Source organism: Capra hircus, chromosome 12 (assembly GCF_001704415.2).
Source record: "Capra hircus breed San Clemente chromosome 12, ASM170441v1, whole genome shotgun sequence".
NCBI lineage: Eukaryota > Metazoa > Chordata > Mammalia > Artiodactyla > Bovidae > Capra > Capra hircus.
In genome coordinates this window covers 53,379,555-53,389,957 of record NC_030819.1, presented here as the reverse complement: position 1 = coordinate 53,389,957, position 10,403 = coordinate 53,379,555, and the positions used below count along the sequence as shown (strand labels likewise).

At 52.2% G+C, this 10,403-nt stretch overlaps 1 protein-coding gene across 2 annotated transcripts; it reads left to right on the top strand.

The window, feature by feature from the left end:
- Nucleotides 1,650–7,313, top strand: SHISA2 (shisa family member 2). Of its 2 annotated transcripts, XM_018056569.1 has the most exons (3): nt 1,806–2,138; nt 2,858–2,981; nt 5,138–7,313. In XM_018056569.1, the coding sequence occupies exons 1-3, from the start codon at nt 1,845–1,847 to the stop codon at nt 5,689–5,691; spliced, it is 972 nt and encodes a 323-aa protein (XP_017912058.1). In that variant the 5' UTR covers nt 1,806–1,844; the 3' UTR covers nt 5,692–7,313. The 2 variants fall into 2 exon arrangements, with proteins under 2 accessions (XP_017912059.1, XP_017912058.1); XM_018056570.1 differs by lacking the exon at nt 2,858–2,981 and having other exon boundaries at nt 1,650–2,138.

Genomic DNA, 10,403 nt, shown 5'->3' with positions numbered 1-10,403 from the left:
GGCAGGTTCCTTACCCCTAGAGCTACCTGGGAAACCCCTGCAGGTCCTGTGCTCCACTTTTCAGATCAGGAAACTAAGGCCAGCACAGTGCAGGGTTCTTCTGGTCAGATGAGGCCTAGATTTCAGGTTGTAGACTAGCAGACCTTGTTGGCTGGGTCATCAGATCCTTTAAAAATAATCGTGGCGTCTTTAATAGCATCAGCACCTGTCGCTGCGGCTTCCGCAGGTCAGCAACTATCAATTTCTCCTCCTCAAAGCCGCGCTGCGGGTCCGTCGGGAGCCTTGTTTGCTTCCTCCCACAGCTGTCTACATCGCCGGGGCCAAATGGGGGGCCCAGGAACCTTTCTGCCTGGATCCAATAAATCGCTCAGCCCAAATTTAGAAAGACAAGAAGCGACACAAATCATCGGGAAGGAGGACCCATTCCGGCATTCTCCATCCCACCTAGTAGAGGTCCGAGCCCACCGCGGGGCACCCGGTCCGTGCGTGGCTGGCCGAGGCCTGGACAGCAGGGGCCTGGAACTAAGTGGGGCAGTGCTTCTGAGCGACAACTTCAGGGTCTGCCAAGTGGAGCGCAGTTATCCTTCTTCGGGAAGTTTTGAGAATCAAACCGAACTGTGAATGCCTAAGACCTGCAGAAACACGTTTAGTTTGTCCTTATTGCCAGGACTGCTGTTACTGTGTCAGCTCCGGCCCGGGTCTCCCGCCCGCGTTCCAGCCGGCAGCCCACCGCCCGCGACTGCCGGAGTCCGAAGGTGAAGGGCCGGCGGCCGGGGAGGCCGGAGCAGGGGGCGGTGGTCCAGCGCGCATGCGCGTCCGCGGCGCCCGCCCCTCTTAAGAGCGCAGCGCTGCCGCCGGGCCCCAGAGTCGGAGCCGCGCGCGCCCGCGCCGGGTCCCTGAGCTCCGCGTCGCCCGCAGCCCCGGGGGGTCAAGACTTCCGTGGGAGGCCCCCGGCTGTGCGCGCCCCCTACCCACCGCCCCCCGCCCCCCACGAGGGCGCACCGCCCCGGGAGAAGGAGCGCCGGACAGAGCTAGCCGCGACGGGAGAGCAGAGGAGAGGAGCGGGGCGAGCCGCCTGCCTGGATCCGCGCCCAGCAGCAGCCGCTGCCACCGCCAGCCCGGCCGGCTCCCGGGACCGCGGCGGGGCGCGCCGCACCCTCTACGTCCCGGACGCACGCGAGCGCCTGGAGGACCGACCGTCCGGCCGCGGAGCGGATCGTGGGGGCTGTGGCCGGGTGGTGGGGAGGTGCGCTGCCCGGGCGGCGCGGCCGGAGCCATGCGGACCGAGCTCGGAGCGCAGAAGGCTGGGCGCGGCCGACCGCTGCACTTGCTGCCTGGGGCCCTACGCCCTCTGCCCGGCTTCCTGGGCTCTTCTCACCGCCCGCTCAGGGTATAAAGGCAAGGAGACGCACTCGGGACCCCGGGGCTTAAACTCTGCGGAGCACCCTGGCTCCGGGGACGCCCACTGGAGGTCCGGCTAGAGTGATCGTCCCCTTGGGGATGCACGGGCAGGGTCCCGTCGCGGGTGAAGCCTCCGGGGGCTGCGCGACGGCAGCCCCGGGGTCCCTCTGACTCGTAACCCGGAGAGGTCGGTCGGCGAGTGCCCACGAGTCCAAGGCTGCCTCTGCTCGGACCGCGCCGCCGGCCGAGGGGGGCATGGCTTAGGTCCCGGACGTCGCGGCGGGGGCGGTGACCCGCGGACCGGACACTCGGCGAAGAGGACCCGGCCTCGGCACCGCGGGGACCAGGGCGCCGGAGTCGGTTCTGCGCCCTCGGAAGACGCGCCGCCCGCGCCCAGGGTGGTGCCATGTGGGCCGGCCGCCACCCGGCCGCCGCCTCCCCGGATGCCGCTTCGCTCCTGCGGCTGCTCCTGGCCGCGCTGCTGGCGGCCGGGGCGCTGGCCAGCGGCGAGTACTGCCACGGCTGGCTGGACGCGCAGGGCGTCTGGCGCCTCGGCTTCCAGTGCCCCGAGCGCTTCGACGGCGGCGACGCCACCATCTGCTGCGGCAGCTGCGCGCTGCGCTACTGCTGCTCCAGCGCCGACGCGCGCCTGGACCAGGGCGGCTGCGACAACGACCGCCAGCAGGGCGCCGGCGAGCCCGGCCGCGCGGACAAAGACGGCCCCGACGGCTCTGCAGGTACGCGGGCCGGGCGGGGCAGGGAGAGCCGGAAGGGGCGGAAGGAGCGCTGGCTCGCCGGCGTGCACCTCGAGCCTGGAGAAGAGGAGGGAGTTATGAGCCTGCTATTGCCGGCCTGGGGTCTGGACTGGGCGGGGTGGGGGTGGGGGGCGGGATGTGATGGGCGGGGGCCGGTGTCTGCACTCTGGCCCAGCCTTTAATGTGTGCGGAACCGGACACCGGTTCAGTGCCCTGGGCCTCAGTTGCCCCATCTGTCAGCTAGAGAGTGGCTTGGCTTGGATTTTTCCGGAAACAAACAAGATCGTAACATGCAAGCCAGGGTTGGCCACAGACAGCCCCACGTTCCTCCTCCCCAGGGGTCTCTGTGCCCCTCCCCGTGTCTCCTGTCTCCATGAGTATAAGTCCCGGGAAAGGGTCCTGTCCTGGCGGGGGCACTCGAGGGCTCCCCAGAGGGAAGACAGCTCCAGGGCCTTCCCCGGGGTGATGGTGACGCGGCGCCCCCAGACCCTGGGAGAGTCTAGCTCTCCCTAAGACACGGCTTCCCAGGCCGGGTCTCCTTACCATGTCAGACCTGGTGAGTGTGACATCAGAGCGCTGCCAGTCTTGCTCTTTATGGCTTTGATTTTTTTATTTTAGTTTTTCAAATTGCCCAAGTTAGAGTTGGAAAAATATACGCCTGAAAGCATTTGATAGGTTTCACTTCCTCTGCTTGTCACCAGCCTCCAAGACCCCTTCCTACCTCGAAGACATATCCAGAATGTGTCCAGGGAGGGAGGACATGGTCCGATGGAGGTGGAAGGGCACCCGTAGCCCGGAGCAGCATCTCCTCTGTTTCTTCGGCAGGTATTGAGAAGGAGAGGACTTTGCACCCCGGGCCCCCTGGGTTCCAGCTGCCTGAGCTCCGCTCTGTTGGTCACTCTTCCCAGAACTGGCTGGGCTTGTGAGAGGCAGCTCCTCTTGGTGTCCTTCAGTCGCACATTTCTGTTAGCCACCCTTCCCGATCTCTGCCTTGACTCAGAAGAGAAGGGAGGGTGACTCCAGTCGAGGAGCTGTCCTGGAAGGCAAGCCCAGTGCAGCTGGGTGTATGGCCACAGAGCAGACCTGGAGCTGGAGGGAGGAGCCAAGGGCACACGGCTCCTGGGGCCTGCCGAGTTGGCTGTAGATGGCCTCCCAGACTCCGCAGTGACTGCGGACAAGTCGGTGGGCAGCCGGCTTCTCACCATCCTGTCGTGTGAGCGGATGCCTTCTGAGCTGCACTTTTGGATCTGTTTTCCTAAAAATCCTGCACTTCTGCAGTCCAGAAGGACAGGGTGTCTAATCAAGCAGTCTCTGGGGCTTCCAGGAGCACTGCCTTCTCTGCCCTGCATAGTTATTTAGGCTTCTGATTAAAATCCTGGAAAGAGAACAGTTATTTCTCCCCAAAACTCATTATGTGGACTTAGACTGCTTTCAGTTAGTTACACTATAATGTTTGGGGTACTTTTTCTTAACTGTTAATTCCTTTACTTCTCAATAACATATAAGGCTGGTATGTTAATTTAGAAAATGTTATCTTCCATCATCAGCCTTTGGTTACATGCTTAATAAAGTATGTTTTACTGACAAGCCATCTTTTCTCTGTGGCTCTGTGTGATTCTGTGTCCTAGAAACACTAACTCCAGAAATATCAGTGCTGTTAGGACAGCCGCTGCCCTAGTGGACAGTTAGAATAAGAGGGTGTTTTGAGTCTCTGCCCTCGGGTGCTGGGGAGCTGCCCATCTTCCTGGACTGTGTACTGGCTGAGACCAGTGGGCCCAGTCCTTGTCCTCATGCCCAATCAGATAGTCAGGGAAATAGGAAGGAACACCTCAAAAGACATGGGCTCTTGGTCATGTAGGGTGGGGTCCACAGACCCTTCCCTCCTGGTTCTCGGTCCCCATCAAGCCACTGTGTCCAGCTTCTGAAACCCCATAGTGCTAGGTCCACAGCACCCACCAAGATCTTTGTAAGTAAAATAGTTTTTTAAATGGAGCTCACTACTGATTTTAGGAAAGTGTTTATGTTTCTGTTGACAGTTTTATTTTCTGGAATAAATCTTACTGGCTAGGTGCAATGCCCACTGCTGTATGTCCTATGGCTTTCCCTGAGGTTCTCCACACATAATCAGTGTCCTAAGCCAGGCCTGTGACTCCTCCTCCACCACCTGGTCCTGCCTAGGCCCTTCTTGGCGCCCCTGGAGATGCTTGTCCTCCTGGGTACCTTGTTTCATGCTGACCCATTGTCTGGACAGCTCCCCTGCTCCCTCCCCACCGCCCCCCATGCAGGCCCATCTCCCAGTTACCAGCCTTCAGCTTGGCAAGTGTGTATGGGAGGGCTTTTTTCCCTTAAAACCCTTCTTTGACCTTTGTGCCTTACAAACTCTTTTTGGAAATGGTTGTGACTAGGATGTGACCTAGATTTTTTATTTATTTGCCTGTGAAACAAGAACCTGTGAAAAACTGGTCAAAGAAGTTTGCAAGGAATGTGAATAACTTTCTGGGGAAAAGAAAAAACTTTGAAATACTATCGACTCATTTCTGTGCAGACCACACAAACTTTAGGGCCAACTGAAATGTGGGCAGTGCAGTTACTGTAGGAATTTTAGAATAAACTCAATCTGCACAACTCATATTTTTGCTAAATTGGATATCTGCCTCAAAGAGTGTTGCGATTGGTGAGTCTAGCTGTCAGCGTTAACAGCTTTGCTTTGGGAGCCAACCCCCCGAGTCTGCAGGCAGGTCCTATTCCTCACCCCCTTTTCCTAAGCTCTTGATAAAGGACGGTGCTTCCTGTGCTGTGTGCTGCTGACAAGTGCGCACACCAGCCCGGCCGTGGTCCCAAGATTCTGGGTACTGGTGTGGCTCATTTATTCACCTCTGCCGCCCATCACCGATTTTTACTGCATCCTTCCAGGAAGTCATCAGATTTTTACTGCCTCCTTCCAGGAAGTCATCATGGTATATCTCTCTCCTTTTCTTCAGTCCCCATCTACGTGCCCTTCCTCATCGTCGGATCAGTGTTTGTCGCCTTCATCGTCTTGGGGTCCCTCGTGGCTGCCTGCTGCTGCAGATGCCTCCGGCCCAAGCAGGAGCCGCAGTTGAGCCGGGCCCCGGGAGGGCCCCGCCTGGTGGAGACCATCCCCATGATCCCGAGCGCCAGCACCTCGCGGGGCTCCTCCTCCCGCCAGTCCAGCACAGCCGCCAGCTCCAGCTCCAGCGCCAACTCGGGGGCCCGGGCACCCCCAACCAGGTCCCAGACCAACTGTTGCCTGCCCGAGGGCACCATGAACAACGTGTACGTGAACATGCCCACAAACTTCTCCGTGCTCAACTGCCAGCAGGCCACCCAGATCGTGCCCCATCAGGGGCAGTACCTCCATCCCCCCTTCGTGGGGTACCCCGTGCAGCCAGACTCAGTGCCCCTGACCCCGGTGCCCCCGTTCCTGGATGGGCTGCAGACGGGCTACAGGCAGCTCCAGGCTCCCTTCCCTCACACTAACAGTGAACAAAAGATGTACCCAGCGGTGACCGTGTAACTCAGAGGGTGGCTGGGGCCTGGACCTGACGGGGGTGAGCGGGCGCTGTGGGCTTGGGAAGGATTCTAGCCTGGAAGTCTGTGCCTGTTGGTGTTGCTTATGGCACGGTTCTGTTGGATGGCTTCATTTGCCCCCAAACTGTGAAAACATCTTTCTCCGAATTAGCGTGTCTAGATTTGTTTATCCTGGTTTATGATTGATTTATGATGGGAAAGAGCAGTCCCTGGAGATACGGCTCCTTGACATCTATAAGCCTTTAAGTGCCCTTGAGGTATGGCTGTCAAAAGAATTTTGTAAACGGATGAAGTGTTTTTATTATTTTGTTATTATTACTTCTTTTTTTTATTTTGGTATAAGATCAGAATTGCTGTTCTCTCCCCGTTACCTGGGCTGGTTTCTAATAAGCATCTAAGGGTTTAGGGGAGATGCAAAGAACAACAGTTCTTGTAAAAGGAAGCCAACCTGGACCCAAACATTAGTCCTTGATCTCAGTATTTCCCAGGCACATCTTAATTTGTTGTAAAAAGATATATATATTATCTATTTTTGTGCTTTTTGGGGGGTCTGTTTTGTGCTTTTTTACCTTGTGTAGAGATCTTATTACAAAGTGATTTTCTACATTAAAAAAAGGACTGAAAGAAATTGTATAGTTCTTAACTGATGACATTTCAGAACTCTGGGATTATTTTAATCTTGAAGTAGTGGATGGTGTAGTAATAAAACCATTCATCCCCTTCTTGATTGTATCTTTTAAATTTCTGGCTTTACCTTGATATCTGAGAAGAAGTAATTGTTTTTGTGTTGAAATCATAAACTGTATCACCTGCTACTTCTCCAGATTACTTTGTAAGTTTGCCATGTGCTATGGCTTGGCTTTCATTCTGTTTGGTGTTCAGATCTCCGTGGCCATATGGTACTAAGTGCAGGTAATTACTGTTGTTATAAATGTTATAACATCAGCCTGTCTGCCTAGATCTGATAAAACATTTTCTTATTTTCCCTATGAAAACTCACATGCTTTATAAAGATACTTAGTATCGTTTCTCAGCCATAATCCCAGTCTTGGGATGAAATTTAAACCACAAATACGATTTACTGTGCAAATCATAGGCTTCTTATACTGTCGTTATCAAAACGTCTTATTTTTCAAGCAAGAGGGACTGTTAAGTTGAGAAGAGCTTTTCAAAGTAGATATTGTTTTTCTTCCCCACCAAGTTAGTTCTTGTTTTCCTCTTAGTCCTCAGCAAGCACTGTATTCGTTACCAGCATTGTGAATTATGAATCTCAAGTGAATTTATTTGTGTATTGTTCACTTATAAGAAATAAGGCAAAATGTGTGCCAGTAACTTTCCAAATGCTAGCAAAACCAAGATTTGTAATTAAATGGCCATAAGGTATGGTCTTTTCCATATTTATATCTGTATCCGTGGATATCTGTCATCAATCATCTGTCTGCCTGTTTGATTGCTTATATGCATCTCTACCTGTTATCTCATGACTGAATAATGTAAAACCATTGTTGGCAATTGGTGTCAACAAGATACTCCATCAAACCTCTTAATAACCAAAGGCAGGGGAAAATCATTTTACTTTATTAATAAATATTTTATGGGATGAATTCCTGGAGGAGTTGTTTTTTTTTTTTTTTTTAATTTTCTTTCTACTTGGTAATTTTTCAGATGGTCTATTAAACCTGTTAATAGAGTAAAATTGCTAAAAATCATAAATACTGCTTCTAGAACCAAGAGCCTGCCTTTAAAAGTGATTAATATCTGGGAAAGTGATGGTGTGTTCTGAGTCAGTGGGTATCATTTTACGTGTGTCTTGGGAAATGTTGAGAGCCCCAAACAAACAGTTCTTCTGGGGTCGTTATACTATCAGGCTAATGTGTGTTCTGTACATTGTCTTTGACGGAGGATTCTCGCTTATCTAAGGAAGTAAAATTCCTAGGAATTTGGAGGTGAAAGGAGCCTCAGAGATCGCCCAGACTATTTTTTTTTTTCTGTGAAGAGCCAAATTGTAAATATTTTAGCCTTTGCCTGTTGTCTCTAAAACTATTTGGCTCTGCTGTTACAGCACAAAAGTGGCCATAGAAGGCACAAAAATGAGCGCCTCTGGCTTCCAATTAAACCTGAGAGATGGACACTGAAATTTGAATTTTATGTAATTTTCACAAGTTACAAAATTCTCTACTTTTGATTTGATTTTTTCCCAGCCATTTCAAAATGTAAAAGCTATCATTAGCCCTAGGGCTATACAAATCCAGTGTGCCAGATTTGGCCATTAGGCCGTGGTTTCCCAATCCCTTGTGGCTCAGCTGGTGAAGAATCTGCCTGCAGTGCAGGAGACCTGGGTTCAGTCCCTGGGTTGGGAAGATTCCCCTGGAGAAGGGAGAGGCTGCCCACTCCAGTATTCTGGCCTGGAGAATTCCATGGACCGTATAGTCACGGGGTCACAAAGAGTTGGACACGACTGAGCGACTTTCACTTTCCCAACCCCTAATCTAGTCCATGGGCTTCCCAGGTAGCTCAGTGGTAAAGAATCCACCTGCCAGGGCAGGAGATGAGGGTTCAGTCCTTAGGTTGGGAAGATCTCTGGAGAAGGAAATGGCAACCCACTCCACTCTTCTTACCTGGAGAATCACCATGGACAGAGGAGCCTGGGGGGTTGCAGAGTCGAACATGACTAAGTGGCTCACACACACATAGTCCAGTTCATCGTTACTTGGCGCTGGGTCCCCATGCAGTGTTTTCAGCAGCCTTTTCTAAACACACACAGATGGAGGGTGCCTGCTTCTCTATACGGGACGGCCTGAGTTTGTCTTCTTTTCAATATCATGATTCAAGCAAAAGTGCACTTTAATGAAGGACATGAGCTTTTCCCTTAGTGAATGCTACTTGGTCTTTCAAAAAAATACAACATCCCTAGAAGCAACTTCAGATCTCTTCCCTTTTGGTCAAAGCTGGAGAAATGTAGCTGACAAAGTATCCATAAAAACATTCAAACACCTGGTTTTCGGTATACCTTCCTTACTGCCAGGAAATCAGAACCGGTGAAGTGTAACATGTACCCTACAGAAACACTGTACACCTATGGGAAAAGAAAAAGCACATACAGACAGGAAGTAGTCTACTGCTACACATCCTCTGCGGAGAAGGCAGTGGCAGCCCACTCCAGGACTCTTGCCTGGAAAATCCCATGGGTGGAGGAGCCTGGTGGGCTGCAGTCCATGGGATCGCTAACAGTCAGACACGACTGAGCGAGTTCACTTTCACTTTTCACTTTCATGTGTTGGAGAAGGAAATGGGAACCCACTCCAGTGTTCTTGCCTGGAGAATCCCAGGGACGGGGGAGCCTGGTGGGCTGCCGTCTATGGGGTCGCACGACTGAAGTGACTTAGCAGCAGCACACATCCTCTGTGTGGAAAACTTCAGCGTCGGCTGGTTCATGATGGTTCTGGGGCATTTTGTGTTCCCGTTCGTAAGAGAGTCAGATCCTTTGACGGCAGGGAAGAAATTAACTAGGTCTCGGCATCCACTTGAGAACCTGGAAACTCCCTGTCTCCTATCTCTAATGCTGCCGCTGGGAAAGTTAAATTTTAACAAGAATATCAACAGCCAAAGTGGCGAGAAGACCATTGAGACAAATGTGTTTTTCCAGTGTGTTTACTCTGTGATGCTCACCTTCAAGCCAGCCTTCCACTTCTGATCAAGTCCTTAGACTCGTGACTAAGGACATATTTCATTTATTAAATTTACCTTGAGCTCATTTTTTCTAGATTGAACTGTCATGATCCATGAATTCTGTGACTTGTATTTTCTTTGTGTTTTGTTGCAAATTAGGATTTAAGTTTACTCCGAAAACATCTCCTGAGGAATGCATGAAGGTGAGAATGGGGTTGGCGAGGCAAGCGGGGCAGAAGTTCTGGGCAAGTGAGAAAAAAGTTGTTGTTTAGTCACTAAGTTGTGTCTGACTTTTTTGTGACCCCCGTGGACTGTACCTTCCGGGCTCCTCTGTCCATGAGCTTCTCCAAGCAACAATATTGGAGTGGGTTGCCATGCCCTCCTCCAGGGGTTCTTCCCATCCCAGGGTTCGAACCCCATTTCTCCTGCATTGGCAGGAGGATTCTTTACCACTAGCCATCTGGAGAAAAGTTTAAATAGAGCTGCAAGTGGGGCTCAGAAAGTTTGGAATACCGCTTTCTCTCCTCAAGTGGCCCCTGCCCAATAACAGCAATCACCCTTCGTCCCTTTTTCTCTCGAAATTTTGGCAGTGTTTCCCTGCAAGTTCACAGCAGTCTTTTGCTTACATAACATCTTCCCACCACACACGTGCCCAGCTATTCATTAAAGTGGTTTAAATTAGTGCACAGATGCTTGCTTTTAGTTGCTTAAACTTCCTGAGTGTGTAAAAGGAATACGTTTATTTATAATCGACTTTAGCATTGTGGCTTCCCAGGAACTTGGCCTGGTCCTCCTCTAGTCTGTCAAAGTGCAGCATTAAAATGAGTCATGGTTGTTTAACTCCATCTATCCTAGCCTGTTCTTGAGGGGGTGGTGTGCTGGTGGGATCTGGGGAGAGCGGTTACGCGGGCTCAGAAATGAGCCTGACCCTGTCGGTCATCAGGAGGGAAGGCCAGTGTCTCAGGCACCTGATGGACTTGATGGGTTGCTGCCCAGTGAGTCAGATATTGGCAGCTGTGGCTGACTGAA